Source organism: Hemitrygon akajei, chromosome 4 (assembly GCF_048418815.1).
Source record: "Hemitrygon akajei chromosome 4, sHemAka1.3, whole genome shotgun sequence".
NCBI lineage: Eukaryota > Metazoa > Chordata > Chondrichthyes > Myliobatiformes > Dasyatidae > Hemitrygon > Hemitrygon akajei.
This window is the reverse complement of record NC_133127.1, coordinates 82,292,586-82,312,477: the sequence shown is the minus strand read 5'-3', so window position 1 is coordinate 82,312,477 and position 19,892 is coordinate 82,292,586. Positions and strand designations below refer to the sequence as shown.

The window sequence follows — 19,892 nt, the reverse complement described above, 5'->3', positions numbered from 1 at the left end:
ACTAAGTCAAATTGAAAAAGGCATTATGAACAAAAAGTGAAGTTTATTTAATATGATTACAAACAAATCAAAAATATCTTTGAAATCACTTTTCATTGAATGCTAAACAAAGTATTAATTAAGTTAGGATTCCAAGATAACCACGAAAATGTTATTAAGTAGTTTTAGTAACTTAAATACTTTATAAACAAAAACATATAATCTGCCAACAGTCCCATTACTTTCACTCCAGTAAATATATTTACATTGAATGTTAGTTAAGGGAATTTGTAATTATTGGGAACTGATGATGCATTTATAGACGTTATTATTTTCTATTAAATTTTATATATGTACCTCGGAACATTACAGTCCAAGACATCAGTAGAACTCCCGATGAGAATTCCTACAGTGGAGTTTTGAGGTGGGAATGTACCATAATGCAAGATGTACAGTACATATTGTCAAGTAAATCAATTTCATCTCTATTCCTGAAGGCAAGAAGGTATGGTAAAGATCTCATATGAAGCAGATGTTCTCCGCACATCTGAATGTTATTTTTTTTTAATTCAGCTTGCTTTTGCTTATTTCTTTCTGCTGTTTGATTTTCAGATATTTTCTGCTACAAACAATACAGAATGTGCAAAGCTGCTGGAGGAGATCAAGTGCGCCCAATGTTCACCACATGCACAATATTTATTTCACTTCCCTGACCGGCAAGGAGCACCAGACAATGAACTGGCCTTTCCAGTGTTGTGCAGAGATTATTGCAAGCAGCTCTACTTTGCGTGCAAAAGTCAAATGACAGGTAATAAAGGCAACAGGACATCTGAATGAACTCCTGGAATCATATAATTCCTTGTCTATTTTGATGAATCAATGTGGGGGGTATTCGCAGCAAACCCATGGTCCTCTGGTGTGCTTATTGCATTGAAAGGGGGTGGTCATGGGCACCATTAAACAAACCGAAAAGCTGACTGAAAAGTCATTGCTTCAGCACTGCTACTGCCATCCTGTTTGGAGATGTCGTAACATTCAGAAAAGGCTGTTGCCACCTCACTGGGACTCCTTTCACAATTAAAAGATGCTTTTATGATACAGCAGAGTAATAGCTAAAATAATTCCTTTTCATTTGTTCTAATAAATATACAATTCCAGATGCATGGTATTTCATTTTGCATCTCATTCTCTTGATGGAAATTAGCCCTTTTGCAGCGAGACATGTATTTTTAATGGTATCTTGCCTTTTCTTAAAAGAAAAACTTCTTAAGGAGAGCTCTTAATTTTCTTTGGTGTGGTTTTACACATTTCCCAAGTTTCCTGGAAAATGAAAATATTATTATTTTATCCACCAACTACCATTTACCATAGTTCTCTCCCTACAGCTGGTTCTTACTCTTGATCACATTCCCTGCAGACGGAAAGGCTGAGGATTGGAGTGAGGGGTGGGGGGTTGGGGAGGATTGGTTACATTTTCCAAGTCGAGGCAGTCATAACAGATTAGATTTTGGTGGATATTATTCACAAACAATAAAAACAAGAGGGAATTTTTGTACACTTTCCTACTCAAAAAATTAACTAATCCCTGACCCCAAGTGACCTTATCCTCATTTTTTTTTTACAAATTGCTATTTAACTTTTTTAAAAATTGCAGTTCTACTAAGCAAAGGAGTTAATTGGAGCATCTTAAGCAGCACAGGAGCTGGTGCCACAGGAACCTTTCTCCCCAGATCAACATATGTGGTGACGAATGACAAATTTATTTTTCTACAAAGTTTGTGTATGTGTAAAACTGCTGAAGTGCATCAAGATGTCAAGTGCTTTGGGTGACCACCCAGGTTGTGTTGGAAGATAACCAGATGAAAGCATAACTTTAGCACTGGGACATGGATGGGGCTCAGGGGTGTGCATAAGCGAGCTAGCAGCCTGTTTTCCAGGAGAGCAAGATGATTTTCCGACGTTAGACAGATGCTTATAATCAGCATATGGCACCACTTGCTTTTGCAGAGGTCGGTGCTAATTGAAAGCTGTTGTTTTGATACCAAAGTCAGAGGACAAATTTTGTTGACAGGGTAATCATTGACAAGCAGTCTAACTATATTTATTTAAGATAGCCAATCAGAAAAATGCAAAAGAGACTAATAAAATTACGGAAAATTATCCTACTCTTTTTTTCAAGCTAGGAAATAATTATTTATTGATTACAACTCTAGTAGTCGTGAAGTGTTTTAATTTCAAATGTTATTTGACTACATTTTAACTTACGGATAATGGTGTGATGTTTTATAAATTATTAAAAGTACGTAGACAGAAAAATAACTGAGGAATTTTTGTGGGAACTATTCCCACTTACTTGATTTGTTAGTTTCTCATCATTATGATGATCCAAAACAAAAATAATTGTAGTTAATTGTAATTTGCACGAATAATTAATATTGTTTACAGAATGTAGTTAAAAAATTTTGAAACTTATAACATTCTCGTCCAATTCTGTAACAGTGGGTGGCCTGGAAGTTTACTGCATCAGTACAGTGATATTCTTGACCACAGAGCAGAACAATATGGTTTTTCTGTTGTTGTTCCCGAAATAAAGACTTCTCAAACACAATTTTTCATATGATAAATTCCCAGAGCCAGAAAGGCGGCGGGGTGGGGGAGCAATCGGGCAAAGCAATTGGTGGGTAAGCCTCTGTGTGTTTATTGCTGTGCACTTTTTGGATCTGGGAAGTGTTTGTTCAAAATACCCTGTTGTTACTTTGAAGACAAGCAAGAGGGCAACACAATCAAAACAGATAAATTTAAAACATTTTAAATAATATAAAATCTTATATTCAAAATAATTTAGTGTTCTCGTTTTGGAATGCATTTAATATTATCCTTTATGATTTAAAAATCATTTTGTTTATTTCACACATTATTACTGATAAACAGTTGGGTCAAAAATTCTAGACATAAAGTAGACACAGAGTATGCAATACTGCCTTATATTTATGTTCACTCTGTTGCTAAAAATACTGAAGAGGAAACTACTTTTTTGACTTTCAGTACATTGAAGTATAAGTATTTTCAAGCAAATTTAACAGTGTGCAGTTTAATGAAAGGTGAAATGACAAGCTAGCTGGTGCTTGAATGTGCGGCATATGCAGAACAAGAAGAGTGTTTGCATCTCTGAGACTCCAGACAGCATACAACTGTCAATGCTGTAATGGCACGTGTAGGAGAAAGATCTCAGCAACTGAGGGAATAGGATTAGAAGAGGTTTCAGAACTTGAAATTTGTTTAATTTATTCTGAAGAATAAATTTTAAGTCGAGGCTCAACCTCAAAAGGTGAGATGTAAACATTTGCTTCAATTATGCCATAGATTATGGAGCTCCTTATTTTATTTGATATTTCTAAATTCTGAGATTCCCCTTTGTTGAAAGGTAAATCCATGAATATTCCATCGATAATTTATCATTGCTTTATAACAACTAAAAGAATTGATCTGTCTATTGCGTCTCAAGGATTATCATAACTCCAAACAGTAAAATAAGGAATATTAATATTTGCATTTTATGACTGAATAAATAAATAATTTGTCATGTTTTTTCCTCAGTTTGAATGTTGAGGAACTGGAAGTGATAAATAAGTGATTATTTCAACAGTTTAAAGAGTTGTATGAAAGTCACTGTAAATTTTGTTGCTGGAGGGAAAAGATCTTAAATTTTTAATTTTTGACATGCCCCAATCATGCTATGGTTTTTGAGTTTCTACTCGTTGAAACCATGGATGATAATTTCTTTATATGCCAGTTCTTACTGTTATATCAGTCTGAGCAACCCCCCCCCCCCAACTCCAGTGTAATAATGGTTGTTGATAAGAATGTGGAAACTTCATGAACTTCTATAACTTTGTTTAAAGAAACTGTATAGCACAACAAAATAAATTGATATTTTAAAGTCAGGTAAAGGCAGAAAGCGATTAAAATTTTAGTCAATTGTGTAAAAAACATATTGTTTTAATTTGAAAACCAATTTAACTTGCTATACAATAAAAGATGTATTTGTCACTGCTTGGTGACCACTCTACGCATATCAAGATAATGCCAATGAGAATTATTTTCGTGTCACCTTTCAAAACACAGTAATACACAGCTCTGTTCTCGATTCTTTAAGTTAAAAGCTTTGACTTGAGCTATTCTTCTTGCACATACAGTCATTTTAATCATGTAAACCCTTATAATTTGTTTAACATCTGTTTTCCAGGTCTCTTCCAAACCACTTCAGATGAGTTTTGTAACCTTTATGCAGCAAAGGACAATGGGATATGTTTTCCTGACTCGCCCAGAAAACAAGTGCAAGGACCTGATTCCAACTATTTAAACCAGATGGATGACTATTACAAAATGGAGCAGATCAACAGGTTCAATAAGATAACTACTATTTGGTTCAGAAAGACGAGTCTTTGTAGTTGTGATGTTGAATCAGCTACACGTCGTGCTGCAAGATAGCTTGCTTTGTCATGGAATTTCAACAGAATTTTACACATTGTTGAAGTTCCTTAACAGTAATGCTCTCTGCAGCCGTGTCCTTAAATTTGCATTTCCACGTTCGATACATCGTTCTTGCTCTCCTCAAACCAAACATTTCCATTCACTTAAAAACCAGTTACGAGCTTTGAATAAATTACTTCCTGGCTATATTAACCTCAGCATCTACTATTGTAATTTTATAATTTATTCAGCAGTGTGTTCTTTTGGTGACAGGGCATGCTTTACCAGTCCAGAGTTGCTCGAGGAGCCTGTTCCTACTGTTGGGAGTTGTTACAGAATTTGAAAATTGGGTCCATATGTTTTCCCTGTAGGGAGGGACAGATTTCAGTGAGAGAATGAGACTGGAGAGGAAGGAAATTTAGGCAGAAGTTACTAGAGGAAAAATGCAGCCAGAATTCGAGAGAGAACATGGTCATAAGTCAAGAGGCGGCGACTTCAGGTAGAGTAAGGAAGAAACTCAGTCAGAGGTAGGCAGGCGGAAACAAAGATGGAAGCAAGCAGAGGAGGAATTCAACCACAATCTACTAAAGGAGGTTCAGCCAATGAACAAGAGAGGGAATCCAGGCAGAGGCAGCGAGAGGGGGAATCCAGGCAGAAGCAGCGAGAGAGGGAATCCAGGCAGAGGCAGCGAGAGAGGTTCAGGCAGAGGCACTGAGAGAGGGAATCCAGGCAGAGGCGGCGAGAGAGGTTCAGGCAGAGGGAGCGAGAGAGGGAATCCAGGCAGAGGCAGTGAGAGAGGGAATCCAGGCCGAGGCGGCGAGAGAGGGAATCCAGGCAGAGGCGGCGAGAGAGGGAATCCAGGCAGAGGCGGCGAGAGAGGGAATCCAGGCAGAGGCAGCGAGAGAGGGAATCCAGGCAGAGGCAGCGAGAGGGGGAATCCAGGCAGAAGCAGCGAGAGAGGGAATCCAGGCAGAGGCAGCGAGAGAGGGAATCCAGGCAGAGGCAGTGAGAGAGGTTCAGGCAGAGGCACTGAGAGAGGGAATCCAGGCAGAGGCGGCGAGAGAGGTTCAGGCAGAGGGAGCGAGAGAGGGAATCCAGGCAGAGGCAGTGAGAGAGGGAATCCAGGCCGAGGCGGCGAGAGAGGGAATCCAGGCAGAGGCGGCGAGAGAGGGAATCCAGGCAGAGGCGGCGAGAGAGGGAATCCAGGCAGAGGCAGCGAGAGAGGGAATCCAGGCAGAGGCAGCGAGAGGGGATCAGGCAGAGGCGGCGAGAGAGGGAATCCAGGCAGAGGCGGCGAGAGATGTTCAGACAGAGGCAGCGAGAGAGGGAATCCAGGCAGAGGCAGCGAGAGAGGTTAAGGCAGAGGCAGCGAGAGAGGGAATCCGGGCAGAGGCAGTGAGAGAGGTTCAGGCAGAGGCAGCGAGAGAGGTTCAGGCAGAGGCAGTGAGAGAGCGAATCCAGGCAGAAGCAGCGAGAGAGGGAATCCAGGCAGAGGCAGCGAGAGAGGGAATCCGGGCAGAGGCAGTGAGAGAGGTTCAGGCAGAGGCAGTGAGAGAGGGAATCCAGGCAGAGGCAGTGAGAGAGGGAATCCAGGCAGAGGCAGCGAGAGAGGTTCAGGCAGAGGCAGTGAGAGAGCGAATCCAGGCAGAGGCGGCGAGAGAGGTTCAGGCAGAGGCAGCGAGAGAGGGAATCCAGGCAGAGGAGGCGAGAGAGGTTCAGGCAGAGGCAGCGAGAGAGGGAATCCAGGCAGAGGCAGTGAGAGAGCGAATCCAGGCAGAGGCAGCGAGAGAGGGAATCCAGACAGAGGCAGCGAGAGAGGGAATCCGGGCAGAGGCAGTGAGAGAGGTTCAGGCAGAGGCAGTGAGAGAGGGAATCCAGGCAGAGGCAGTGAGAGAGGGAATCCAGGCAGAGGCAGCGAGAGAGGTTCAGGCAGAGGCAGTGAGAGAGCGAATCCAGGCAGAGGCGGCGAGAGAGGTTCAGGCAGAGGCAGCGAGAGAGGGAATCCAGGCAGAGGCGGCGAGAGAGGGAATCCGGGCAGAGGCAGTGAGAGAGGGAATCCGGGCAGAGGCGGCGAGAGAGGGAATCCAGGCAGAGGCGGCGAGAGAGGGAATCCGGGCAGAGGCAGCGAGAGAGGGAATCCGGGCAGAGGCGGCGAGAGAGGGAATCCAGGCAGAGGCGGCGAGAGACGGAATCCAGGCAGAGGCAGCGAGAGAGGGAATCCAGGCAGAGGCAGCGAGAGAGGTTCAGGCAGAGGCAGCAGAGAGGTTCAGGCAGAGGCAGCGAGAGAGGGAATCCAGGCAGAGGCGGCGAGAGAGGGAATCCAGGCAGAGGCAACGAGAGAGGGAATCCAGGCAGAGGCAGTGAGAGAGGGAATCCAGGCAGAGGCAGCGAGAGAGGTTCAGGCAGAGGCGGCGAGAGAGGGAATCCAGGCAGAGGCAGCGAGAGAGGGGATCCAGGAAGAGGCAGCGAGAGAGGTTCAGGCAGAGGCGGCGAGAGGGAATCCAGGCAGAGGCAGCGAGAGAGGTTCAGGCAGAGGCGGCGAGAGGGAATCCAGGCAGAGGCGGCGAGAGGGGGAATCCAGACAGAGGCAGCGAGAGAGGAAATCCAGGCAGAGGCGGCGAGAGAGGGAATCCAGGCAGAGGCGGTGAGAGAGGGAATCCAGGCAGAGGCAGCGAGAGAGGGAATCCAGGCAGAGGCGGCGAGAGAGGGAATCCAGGCAGAGACAGCGAGAGAGGGGATCCAGGCTGAGGCAGCGAGAGAGGGAATCCAGGCAGAGGCGGCGAGAGAGGGAATCCTGGCAGAGGCAGCGACAGGGAATCCAGGCAGAGGCGGCGAGAGAGGGAATCCAGGCAGAGGCGGCGACAGAGGGAATCCAGGCAGAGGCGGCGACAGAGGGAATCCAGGCAGAGGCGGCGAGAGAGGGAATCCAGGCAGAGGCAGCGAGAGAGGGAATCCAGGCAGAGGCAGTGAGAGAGGTTCAGGCAGAGGCAGCGAGAGAGGGAATCCAGGCAGAGGCAGCGAGAGAGGTTCAGGCAGAGGCAGCAAGCGAGGGAATCCAGGCAGAGGCGGCGAGAGAGGGAATCCAGGTAGAGGCGGCGAGAGGGGGAATCCAGGCAGAGGCGGCGAGAGATGTTCAGGCAGAGGCAGCGAGAGAGGGAATCCAGGCAGAGGCAGTGAGAGAGGTTCAGGCAGAGGCAGTGAGAGAGGGAATCCAGGCAGAGGCAGTGAGAGAGGGAATCCAGGCAGAGGCAGCGAGAGAGGTTCAGGCAGAGGCAGTGAGAGAGCGAATCCAGGCAGAGGCGGCGAGAGAGGTTCAGGCAGAGGCGGCGAGAGAGGTTCAGGCAGAGGCGGCGAGAGAGGGAATCCAGGCAGAGGCGGCGAGAGAGGGAATCCAGGCAGAGGCGGCGAGAGAGGGAATCCAGGCAGAGGCGGCGAGAGAGGGAATCCAGGCAGAGGCGGCGAGAGAGGGAATCCAGGCAGAGGCAGAGAGAGAGGTTCAGGCAGAGGCAGCGAGAGAGGATCAGGCAGAGGCAGCGAGAGGGAATACAGGCAGAGGCAGCGAGAGAGGTTCAGGCAGAGGCGGCGAGAGAGGTTCAGGCAGAGGCAGCGAGAGAGGGAATCCAGACAGAGGCAGCGAGAGAGGTCCAGGCGGAGGCAGCGAGAGAGGGAATCCAGGCAGAGGCAGCGAGAGAGGGAATCCAGGCAGAGGCGGCGAGAGAGGGAATCCAGGCAGAGGCGGCGAGAGAGGGAATCCAGGCAGAGGCGGCGAGAGAGGTTCAGGCAGAGGCGGCGAGAGAGGGAATCCAGGCAGAGGCGGCGAGAGAGGTTCAGGCAGAGGAAGCGAGAGAGGGAATCCAGACAGAGGCAGCGAGAGAGGTCCAGGCGGAGGCAGCGAGAGAGGGAATCCAGGCAGAGGCAGCGAGAGAGGGAATCCAGGCAGAGGCGGCGAGAGAGGGAATCCAGGCAGAGGCGGCGAGAGAGGTTCAGGCAGAGGCGGCGAGAGAGGGAATCCAGGCAGAGGCGGCGAGAGAGGTTCAGGCAGAGGCAGCGAGAGAGGGAATCCAGGCAGAGGCGGCGAGAGATGTTCAGGCAGAGGCGGCGAGAGAGGGAATCCAGGCAGAGGCGGCGAGAGAGGTTCAGGCAGAGGCAACGAGAGAGGGAATACAGGCAGAGGCAGCGAGAGAGGGAATCCAGGCAGAGGCAGCGAGAGAGGGAATCCAGACAGAGGCAGCGAGAGAGGGAATCCAGACAGAGGCAGCGAGAGAGGTTCAGGCAGAGGCAGCGAGAGAGGGAATCCAGGCAGAGGCCGTGAGAGAGCGAATCCAGGCAGAGGCGGCGAAAGAGGGAATCCAGGCAGAGGCGGCGAGAGACGTTCAGGCAGAGGCAGCGAGAGAGGGAATCCAGGCAGAGGCGGCAAGAGAGGTTCAGGCAGAGGCAGCGAGAGAGGGAATCCAGGCAGAGGCAGCGAGAGAGGGAATCCAGGCAGTGGCGGCGAGAGAGGTTCAGGCAGAGGCAGCGAGAGAGGGAATGAAGGCAGAGGCAGCGAGAGAGGTTCAGGCAGAGGCAGCGAGAGAGGTTCAGGCAGAGGCAGCAAGAGAGGTTCAGGCAGAGGCAGCGAGAGAGGGAATCCAGGCAGAGGCGGCGAGAGAGGTTCAGGCAGAGGCGGCGAGAGAGGGAATCCAGGCAGAGGCGGCGAGAGAGGGAATCCAGGCAGAGGCGGCGAGAGAGGTTCAGGCAGAGGCGGCGAGAGAGGGAATCCAGGCAGAGGCGGCGAGAGAGGGAATCCAGGCAGAGGCGGCGAGAGAGGGAATCCAGGCAGAGGCAGCGAGAGAGGGAATCCAGGCAGAGGCAGCGAGAGAGGGAATCCAGGCAGAGGCAGCGAAAGAGGTTCAGGCAGAGGCGGCGAGAGAGGTTCAGGCAGAGGCGGCGAGAGGGAATCCAGGCAGAGGCAGCGAGAGAGGTCCAGGCGGAGGCAGTGAGAGAGGGAATCCAGGCAGAGGCAGTGAGAGAGGGAATCCAGGCAGAGGCAGTGAGAGAGGGAATCCAGGCAGAGGCAGCGAGAGAGGTTCAGGCAGAGGCAGTGAGAGAGCGAATCCAGGCAGAGGCGGCGAGAGAGGTTCAGGCAGAGGCAGCGAGAGAGGGAATCCAGGCAGAGGCGGTGAGAGAGGTTCAGGCAGAGGCAGTGAGAGAGCGAATCCAGGCAGAGGCAGCGAGAGAGGGAATCCAGACAGAGGCAGCGAGAGAGGGAATCCGGGCAGAGGCAGTGAGAGAGGTTCAGGCAGAGGCAGTGAGAGAGGGAATCCAGGCAGAGGCAGTGAGAGAGGGAATCCAGGCAGAGGCAGCGAGAGAGGTTCAGGCAGAGGCAGTGAGAGAGCGAATCCAGGCAGAGGCGGCGAGAGAGGTTCAGGCAGAGGCAGCGAGAGAGGGAATCCAGGCAGAGGCGGCGAGAGAGGGAATCCGGGCAGAGGCAGTGAGAGAGGGAATCCGGGCAGAGGCGGCGAGAGAGGGAATCCAGGCAGAGGCGGCGAGAGAGGGAATCCGGGCAGAGGCAGCGAGAGAGGGAATCCGGGCAGAGGCGGCGAGAGAGGGAATCCAGGCAGAGGCGGCGAGAGACGGAATCCAGGCAGAGGCAGCGAGAGAGGGAATCCAGGCAGAGGCAGCGAGAGAGGTTCAGGCAGAGGCAGCAGAGAGGTTCAGGCAGAGGCAGCGAGAGAGGGAATCCAGGCAGAGGCGGCGAGAGAGGGAATCCAGGCAGAGGCAACGAGAGAGGGAATCCAGGCAGAGGCAGTGAGAGAGGGAATCCAGGCAGAGGCAGCGAGAGAGGTTCAGGCAGAGGCGGCGAGAGAGGGAATCCAGGCAGAGGCAGCGAGAGAGGGGATCCAGGAAGAGGCAGCGAGAGAGGTTCAGGCAGAGGCGGCGAGAGGGAATCCAGGCAGAGGCAGCGAGAGAGGTTCAGGCAGAGGCGGCGAGAGGGAATCCAGGCAGAGGCGGCGAGAGGGGGAATCCAGGCAGAGGCAGCGAGAGAGGAAATCCAGGCAGAGGCGGCGAGAGAGGGAATCCAGGCAGAGGCGGTGAGAGAGGGAATCCAGGCAGAGGCAGCGAGAGAGGGAATCCAGGCAGAGGCGGCGAGAGAGGGAATCCAGGCAGAGACAGCGAGAGAGGGGATCCAGGCTGAGGCAGCGAGAGAGGGAATCCAGGCAGAGGCGGCGAGAGAGGGAATCCTGGCAGAGGCAGCGACAGAGGGAATCCAGGCAGAGGCGGCGAGAGAGGGAATCCAGGCAGAGGCGGCGACAGAGGGAATCCAGGCAGAGGCGGAGAGAGAGGTTCAGCCAGAGGCAGCGAGAGAGGGAATCCAGGCAGAGGCAGTGAGAGAGGTTCAGGCAGAGGCAGCGAGAGAGGGAATCCAGGCAGAGGCAGCGAGAGAGGTTCAGGCAGAGGCAGCAAGCGAGGGAATCCAGGCAGAGGCGGCGAGAGAGGGAATCCAGGTAGAGGCGGCGAGAGGGGGAATCCAGGCAGAGGCGGCGAGAGATGTTCAGGCAGAGGCAGCGAGAGAGGGAATCCAGGCAGAGGCAGTGAGAGAGGTTCAGGCAGAGGCAGTGAGAGAGGGAATCCAGGCAGAGGCAGTGAGAGAGGGAATCCAGGCAGAGGCAGCGAGAGAGGTTCAGGCAGAGGCAGTGAGAGAGCGAATCCAGGCAGAGGCGGCGAGAGAGGTTCAGGCAGAGGCGGCGAGAGAGGTTCAGGCAGAGGCGGCGAGAGAGGGAATCCAGGCAGAGGCGGCGAGAGAGGGAATCCAGGCAGAGGCGGCGAGAGAGGGAATCCAGGCAGAGGCGGCGAGAGAGGGAATCCAGGCAGAGGCAGAGAGAGAGGTTCAGGCAGAGGCAGCGAGAGAGGATCAGGCAGAGGCAGCGAGAGGGAATACAGGCAGAGGCAGCGAGAGAGGTTCAGGCAGAGGCGGCGAGAGAGGTTCAGGCAGAGGCAGCGAGAGAGGGAATCCAGACAGAGGCAGCGAGAGAGGTCCAGGCGGAGGCAGCGAGAGAGGGAATCCAGGCAGAGGCAGCGAGAGAGGGAATCCAGGCAGAGGCGGCGAGAGAGGGAATCCAGGCAGAGGCGGCGAGAGAGGTTCAGGCAGAGGCGGCGAGAGAGGGAATCCAGGCAGAGGCGGCGAGAGAGGTTCAGGCAGAGGCAGCGAGAGAGGGAATCCAGGCAGAGGCGGCGAGAGATGTTCAGGCAGAGGCGTCGAGAGAGGGAATCCAGGCAGAGGCGGCGAGAGAGGTTCAGGCAGAGGCAACGAGAGAGGGAATACAGGCAGAGGCAGCGAGAGAGGGAATCCAGGCAGAGGCAGCGAGAGAGGGAATCCAGACAGAGGCAGCGAGAGAGGGAATCCAGACAGAGGCAGCGAGAGAGGTTCAGGCAGAGGCAGCGAGAGAGGGAATCCAGGCAGAGGCCGTGAGAGAGCGAATCCAGGCAGAGGCGGCGAAAGAGGGAATCCAGGCAGAGGCGGCGAGAGACGTTCAGGCAGAGGCAGCGAGAGAGGGAATCCAGGCAGAGGCGGCAAGAGAGGTTCAGGCAGAGGCAGCGAGAGAGGGAATGAAGGCAGAGGCAGCGAGAGAGTTCAGGCAGAGGCAGCGAGAGAGGTTCAGGCAGAGGCAGCAAGAGAGGTTCAGGCAGAGGCAGCGAGAGAGGGAATCCAGGCAGAGGCGGCGAGAGAGGTTCAGGCAGAGGCGGCGAGAGAGGGAATCCAGGCAGAGGCGGCGAGAGAGGGAATCCAGGCAGAGGCGGCGAGAGAGGTTCAGGCAGAGGCGGCGAGAGAGGGAATCCAGGCAGAGGCGGCGAGAGAGGGAATCCAGGCAGAGGCGGCGAGAGAGGGAATCCAGGCAGAGGCGGCGAGAGAGGGAATCCAGGCAGAGGCGGCGAGAGAGGGAATCCAGGCAGAGGCGGCGAGAGAGGTTCAGGCAGAGGCGGCGAGAGAGGGAATCCACGCAGAGGCGGCGAGAGAGGAAATCCAGGCAGAGGCGGCGAGAGAGGGAATCCAGGCAGAGGCGGTGAGAGAGGGAATCCAGGCAGAGGCAGCGAGAGAGGGAATCCAGGCAGAGGCGGCGAGAGAGGGAATCCAGGCAGAGACAGCGAGAGAGGGGATCCAGGCTGAGGCAGCGAGAGAGGGAATCCAGGCAGAGGCGGCGAGAGAGGGAATCCTGGCAGAGGCAGCGACAGAGGGAATCCAGGCAGAGGCGGCGAGAGAGGGAATCCAGGCAGAGGCGGCGACAGAGGGAATCCAGGCAGAGGCGGCGAGAGAGGTTCAGCCAGAGGCAGCGAGAGAGGGAATCCAGGCAGAGGCAGTGAGAGAGGTTCAGGCAGAGGCAGCGAGAGAGGGAATCCAGGCAGAGGCAGCGAGAGAGGTTCAGGCAGAGGCAGCAAGCGAGGGAATCCAGGCAGAGGCGGCGAGAGAGGGAATCCAGGTAGAGGCGGCGAGAGGGGGAATCCAGGCAGAGGCGGCGAGAGATGTTCAGGCAGAGGCAGCGAGAGAGGGAATCCAGGCAGAGGCAGTGAGAGAGGTTCAGGCAGAGGCAGTGAGAGAGGGAATCCAGGCAGAGGCAGTGAGAGAGGGAATCCAGGCAGAGGCAGCGAGAGAGGTTCAGGCAGAGGCAGTGAGAGAGCGAATCCAGGCAGAGGCGGCGAGAGAGGTTCAGGCAGAGGCGGCGAGAGAGGTTCAGGCAGAGGCGGCGAGAGAGGGAATCCAGGCAGAGGCGGCGAGAGAGGGAATCCAGGCAGAGGCGGCGAGAGAGGGAATCCAGGCAGAGGCGGCGAGAGAGGGAATCCAGGCAGAGGCAGAGAGAGAGACTCAGGCAGAGGCAGCGAGAGAGGATCAGGCAGAGGCAGCGAGAGGGAATACAGGCAGAGGCAGCGAGAGAGGTTCAGGCAGAGGCGGCGAGAGAGGTTCAGGCAGAGGCAGCGAGAGAGGGAATCCAGACAGAGGCAGCGAGAGAGGTCCAGGCGGAGGCAGCGAGAGAGGGAATCCAGGCAGAGGCAGCGAGAGAGGGAATCCAGGCAGAGGCGGCGAGAGAGGGAATCCAGGCAGAGGCGGCGAGAGAGGGAATCCAGGCAGAGGCGGCGAGAGAGGTTCAGGCAGAGGCGGCGAGAGAGGGAATCCAGGCAGAGGCGGCGAGAGAGGTTCAGGCAGAGGAAGCGAGAGAGGGAATCCAGGCAGAGGCGGCGAGAGATGTTCAGGCAGAGGCGGCGAGAGAGGGAATCCAGGCAGAGGCGGCGAGAGAGGTTCAGGCAGAGGCAACGAGAGAGGGAATACAGGCAGAGGCAGCGAGAGAGGGAATCCAGGCAGAGGCAGCGAGAGAGGGAATCCAGACAGAGGCAGCGAGAGAGGGAATCCAGACAGAGGCAGCGAGAGAGGTTCAGGCAGAGGCAGCGAGAGAGGGAATCCAGGCAGAGGCCGTGAGAGAGCGAATCCAGGCAGAGGCGGCGAAAGAGGGAATCCAGGCAGAGGCGGCGAGAGACGTTCAGGCAGAGGCAGCGAGAGAGGGAATCCAGGCAGAGGCGGCAAGAGAGGTTCAGGCAGAGGCAGCGAGAGAGGGAATCCAGGCAGAGGCAGCGAGAGAGGGAATCCAGGCAGTGGCGGCGAGAGAGGTTCAGGCAGAGGCAGCGAGAGAGGGAATGAAGGCAGAGGCAGCGAGAGAGGTTCAGGCAGAGGCAGCGAGAGAGGTTCAGGCAGAGGCAGCAAGAGAGGTTCAGGCAGAGGCAGCGAGAGAGGGAATCCAGGCAGAGGCGGCGAGAGAGGGAATCCAGGCAGAGGCAACGAGAGAGGGAATCCAGGCAGAGGCAGTGAGAGAGGGAATCCAGGCAGAGGCAGCGAGAGAGGTTCAGGCAGAGGCGGCGAGAGAGGGAATCCAGGCAGAGGCAGCGAGAGAGGGGATCCAGGAAGAGGCAGCGAGAGAGGTTCAGGCAGAGGCGGCGAGAGGGAATCCAGGCAGAGGCAGCGAGAGAGGTTCAGGCAGAGGCGGCGAGAGGGAATCCAGGCAGAGGCGGCGAGAGGGGGAATCCAGGCAGAGGCAGCGAGAGAGGAAATCCAGGCAGAGGCGGCGAGAGAGGGAATCCAGGCAGAGGCGGTGAGAGAGGGAATCCAGGCAGAGGCAGCGAGAGAGGGAATCCAGGCAGAGGCGGCGAGAGAGGGAATCCAGGCAGAGACAGCGAGAGAGGGGATCCAGGCTGAGGCAGCGAGAGAGGGAATCCAGGCAGAGGCGGCGAGAGAGGGAATCCTGGCAGAGGCAGCGACAGAGGGAATCCAGGCAGAGGCGGCGAGAGAGGGAATCCAGGCAGAGGCGGCGACAGAGGGAATCCAGGCAGAGGCGGAGAGAGAGGTTCAGCCAGAGGCAGCGAGAGAGGGAATCCAGGCAGAGGCAGTGAGAGAGGTTCAGGCAGAGGCAGCGAGAGAGGGAATCCAGGCAGAGGCAGCGAGAGAGGTTCAGGCAGAGGCAGCAAGCGAGGGAATCCAGGCAGAGGCGGCGAGAGAGGGAATCCAGGTAGAGGCGGCGAGAGGGGGAATCCAGGCAGAGGCGGCGAGAGATGTTCAGGCAGAGGCAGCGAGAGAGGGAATCCAGGCAGAGGCAGTGAGAGAGGTTCAGGCAGAGGCAGTGAGAGAGGGAATCCAGGCAGAGGCAGTGAGAGAGGGAATCCAGGCAGAGGCAGCGAGAGAGGTTCAGGCAGAGGCAGTGAGAGAGCGAATCCAGGCAGAGGCGGCGAGAGAGGTTCAGGCAGAGGCGGCGAGAGAGGTTCAGGCAGAGGCGGCGAGAGAGGGAATCCAGGCAGAGGCGGCGAGAGAGGGAATCCAGGCAGAGGCGGCGAGAGAGGGAATCCAGGCAGAGGCGGCGAGAGAGGGAATCCAGGCAGAGGCAGAGAGAGAGGTTCAGGCAGAGGCAGCGAGAGAGGATCAGGCAGAGGCAGCGAGAGGGAATACAGGCAGAGGCAGCGAGAGAGGTTCAGGCAGAGGCGGCGAGAGAGGTTCAGGCAGAGGCAGCGAGAGAGGGAATCCAGACAGAGGCAGCGAGAGAGGTCCAGGCGGAGGCAGCGAGAGAGGGAATCCAGGCAGAGGCAGCGAGAGAGGGAATCCAGGCAGAGGCGGCGAGAGAGGGAATCCAGGCAGAGGCGGCGAGAGAGGTTCAGGCAGAGGCGGCGAGAGAGGGAATCCAGGCAGAGGCGGCGAGAGAGGTTCAGGCAGAGGCAGCGAGAGAGGGAATCCAGGCAGAGGCGGCGAGAGATGTTCAGGCAGAGGCGGCGAGAGAGGGAATCCAGGCAGAGGCGGCGAGAGAGGTTCAGGCAGAGGCAACGAGAGAGGGAATACAGGCAGAGGCAGCGAGAGAGGGAATCCAGGCAGAGGCAGCGAGAGAGGGAATCCAGACAGAGGCAGCGAGAGAGGGAATCCAGACAGAGGCAGCGAGAGAGGTTCAGGCAGAGGCAGCGAGAGAGGGAATCCAGGCAGAGGCCGTGAGAGAGCGAATCCAGGCAGAGGCGGCGAAAGAGGGAATCCAGGCAGAGGCGGCGAGAGACGTTCAGGCAGAGGCAGCGAGAGAGGGAATCCAGGCAGAGGCGGCAAGAGAGGTTCAGGCAGAGGCAGCGAGAGAGGGAATGAAGGCAGAGGCAGCGAGAGAGTTCAGGCAGAGGCAGCGAGAGAGGTTCAGGCAGAGGCAGCAAGAGAGGTTCAGGCAGAGGCAGCGAGAGAGGGAATCCAGGCAGAGGCGGCGAGAGAGGTTCAGGCAGAGGCGGCGAGAGAGGGAATCCAGGCAGAGGCGGCGAGAGAGGGAATCCAGGCAGAGGCGGCGAGAGAGGTTCAGGCAGAGGCGGCGAGAGAGGGAATCCAGGCAGAGGCGGCGAGAGAGGGAATCCAGGCAGAGGCGGCGAGAGAGGGAATCCAGGCAGAGGCGGCGAGAGAGGGAATCCAGGCAGAGGCGGCGAGAGAGGGAATCCAGGCAGAGGCGGCGAGAGAGGTTCAGGCAGAGGCGGCGAGAGAGGGAATCCAGGCAGAGGCGGCGAGAGAGGAAATCCAGGCAGAGGCGGCGAGAGAGGGAATCCAGGCAGAGGCGGTGAGAGAGGGAATCCAGGCAGAGGCAGCGACAGAGGGAATCCAGGCAGAGGCGGCGAGAGAGGGAATCCAGGCAGAGACAGCGAGAGAGGGGATCCAGGCTGAGGCAGCGAGAGAGGGAATCCAGGCAGAGGCGGCGAGAGAGGGAATCCTGGCAGAGGCAGCGACAGAGGGAATCCAGGCAGAGGCGGCGAGAGAGGGAATCCAGGCAGAGGCGGCGACAGAGGGAATCCAGGCAGAGGCGGCGAGAGAGGTTCAGCCAGAGGCAGCGAGAGAGGGAATCCAGGCAGAGGCAGTGAGAGAGGTTCAGGCAGAGGCGGCGAGAGAGGGAATCCAGGCAGAGGCGGCGAGAGAGGTTCAGGCAGAGGCAACGAGAGAGGGAATACAGGCAGAGGCAGCGAGAGAGGGAATCCAGGCAGAGGCAGCGAGAGAGGGAATCCAGACAGAGGCAGCGAGAGAGGGAATCCAGACAGAGGCAGCGAGAGAGGTTCAGGCAGAGGCAGCGAGAGAGGGAATCCAGGCAGAGGCCGTGAGAGAGCGAATCCAGGCAGAGGCGGCGAAAGAGGGAATCCAGGCAGAGGCGGCGAGAGACGTTCAGGCAGAGGCAGCGAGAGAGGGAATCCAGGCAGAGGCGGCAAGAGAGGTTCAGGCAGAGGCAGCGAGAGAGGGAATCCAGGCAGAGGCAGCGAGAGAGGGAATCCAGGCAGTGGCGGCGAGAGAGGTTCAGGCAGAGGCAGCGAGAGAGGGAATGAAGGCAGAGGCAGCGAGAGAGGTTCAGGCAGAGGCAGCGAGAGAGGTTCAGGCAGAGGCAGCAAGAGAGGTTCAGGCAGAGGCAGCGAGAGAGGGAATCCAGGCAGAGGCGGCGAGAGAGGTTCAGGCAGAGGCGGCGAGAGAGGGAATCCAGGCAGAGGCGGCGAGAGAGGGAATCCAGGCAGAGGCGGCGAGAGAGGTTCAGGCAGAGGCGGCGAGAGAGGGAATCCAGGCAGAGGCGGCGAGAGAGGGAATCCAGGCAGAGGCGGCGAGAGAGGGAATCCAGGCAGAGGCAGCGAGAGAGGGAATCCAGGCAGAGGCAGCGAGAGAGGGAATCCAGGCAGAGGCAGCGAAAGAGGTTCAGGCAGAGGCGGCGAGAGAGGTTCAGGCAGAGGCGGCGAGAGGGAATCCAGGCAGAGGCAGCGAGAGAGGTCCAGGCGGAGGCAGTGAGAGAGGGAATCCAGGCAGAGGCAGTGAGAGAGGGAATCCAGGCAGAGGCAGTGAGAGAGGGAATCCAGGCAGAGGCAGCGAGAGAGGTTCAGGCAGAGGCAGTGAGAGAGCGAATCCAGGCAGAGGCGGCGAGAGAGGTTCAGGCAGAGGCAGCGAGAGAGGGAATCCAGGCAGAGGCGGTGAGAGAGGTTCAGGCAGAGGCAGTGAGAGAGCGAATCCAGGCAGAGGCAGCGAGAGAGGGAATCCAGACAGAGGCAGCGAGAGAGGGAATCCGGGCAGAGGCAGTGAGAGAGGTTCAGGCAGAGGCAGTGAGAGAGGGAATCCAGGCAGAGGCAGTGAGAGAGGGAATCCAGGCAGAGGCAGCGAGAGAGGTTCAGGCAGAGGCAGTGAGAGAGCGAATCCAGGCAGAGGCGGCGAGAGAGGTTCAGGCAGAGGCAGCGAGAGAGGGAATCCAGGCAGAGGCGGCGAGAGAGGGAATCCGGGCAGAGGCAGTGAGAGAGGGAATCCGGGCAGAGGCGGCGAGAGAGGGAATCCAGGCAGAGGCGGCGAGAGAGGGAATCCGGGCAGAGGCAGCGAGAGAGGGAATCCGGGCAGAGGCGGCGAGAGAGGGAATCCAGGCAGAGGCGGCGAGAGACGGAATCCAGGCAGAGGCAGCGAGAGAGGGAATCCAGGCAGAGGCAGCGAGAGAGGTTCAGGCAGAGGCAGCAGAGAGGTTCAGGCAGAGGCAGCGAGAGAGGGAATCCAGGCAGAGGCGGCGAGAGAGGGAATCCAGGCAGAGGCAACGAGAGAGGGAATCCAGGCAGAGGCAGTGAGAGAGGGAATCCAGGCAGAGGCAGCGAGAGAGGTTCAGGCAGAGGCGGCGAGAGAGGGAATCCAGGCAGAGGCAGCGAGAGAGGGGATCCAGGAAGAGGCAGCGAGAGAGGTTCAGGCAGAGGCGGCGAGAGGGAATCCAGGCAGAGGCAGCGAGAGAGGTTCAGGCAGAGGCGGCGAGAGGGAATCCAGGCAGAGGCGGCGAGAGGGGGAATCCAGGCAGAGGCAGCGAGAGAGGAAATCCAGGCAGAGGCGGCGAGAGAGGGAATCCAGGCAGAGGCGGTGAGAGAGGGAATCCAGGCAGAGGCAGCGAGAGAGGGAATCCAGGCAGAGGCGGCGAGAGAGGGAATCCAGGCAGAGACAGCGAGAGAGGGGATCCAGGCTGAGGCAGCGAGAGAGGGAATCCAGGCAGAGGCGGCGAGAGAGGGAATCCTGGCAGAGGCAGCGACAGAGGGAATCCAGGCAGAGGCGGCGAGAGAGGGAATCCAGGCAGAGGCGGCGACAGAGGGAATCCAGGCAGAGGCGGAGAGAGAGGTTCAGCCAGAGGCAGCGAGAGAGGGAATCCAGGCAGAGGCAGTGAGAGAGGTTCAGGCAGAGGCAGCGAGAGAGGGAATCCAGGCAGAGGCAGCGAGAGAGGTTCAGGCAGAGGCAGCAAGCGAGGGAATCCAGGCAGAGGCGGCGAGAGAGGGAATCCAGGTAGAGGCGGCGAGAGGGGGAATCCAGGCAGAGGCGGCGAGAGATGTTCAGGCAGAGGCAGCGAGAGAGGGAATCCAGGCAGAGGCAGTGAGAGAGGTTCAGGCAGAGGCAGTGAGAGAGGGAATCCAGGCAGAGGCAGTGAGAGAGGGAATCCAGGCAGAGGCAGCGAGAGAGGTTCAGGCAGAGGCAGTGAGAGAGCGAATCCAGGCAGAGGCGGCGAGAGAGGTTCAGGCAGAGGCGGCGAGAGAGGTTCAGGCAGAGGCGGCGAGAGAGGGAATCCAGGCAGAGGCGGCGAGAGAGGGAATCCAGGCAGAGGCGGCGAGAGAGGGAATCCAGGCAGAGGCGGCGAGAGAGGGAATCCAGGCAGAGGCAGAGAGAGAGGTTCAGGCAGAGGCAGCGAGAGAGGATCAGGCAGAGGCAGCGAGAGGGAATACAGGCAGAGGCAGCGAGAGAGGTTCAGGCAGAGGCGGCGAGAGAGGTTCAGGCAGAGGCAGCGAGAGAGGGAATCCAGACAGAGGCAGCGAGAGAGGTCCAGGCGGAGGCAGCGAGAGAGGGAATCCAGGCAGAGGCAGCGAGAGAGGGAATCCAGGCAGAGGCGGCGAGAGAGGGAATCCAGGCAGAGGCGGCGAGAGAGGTTCAGGCAGAGGCG

The 19,892-nt window shown here is 56.5% G+C and overlaps 1 protein-coding gene across 4 annotated transcripts in view; it reads left to right on the top strand.

The window, feature by feature from the left end:
* hhip (hedgehog interacting protein) overlaps positions 1–19,892 on the top strand; it is a 354,853-nt gene that overhangs the window by 8,859 nt on the left and 326,102 nt on the right. For all 4 annotated transcript variants that reach the window (XM_073042967.1, XM_073042966.1, XM_073042965.1 and 1 more), the window contains exons 2-3: positions 592–787; positions 4,226–4,382. In XM_073042967.1, coding sequence (XP_072899068.1) covers positions 592–787; positions 4,226–4,382 — 353 coding nt within the window. The remainder of the gene's footprint in view (positions 1–591; positions 788–4,225; positions 4,383–19,892) is intronic.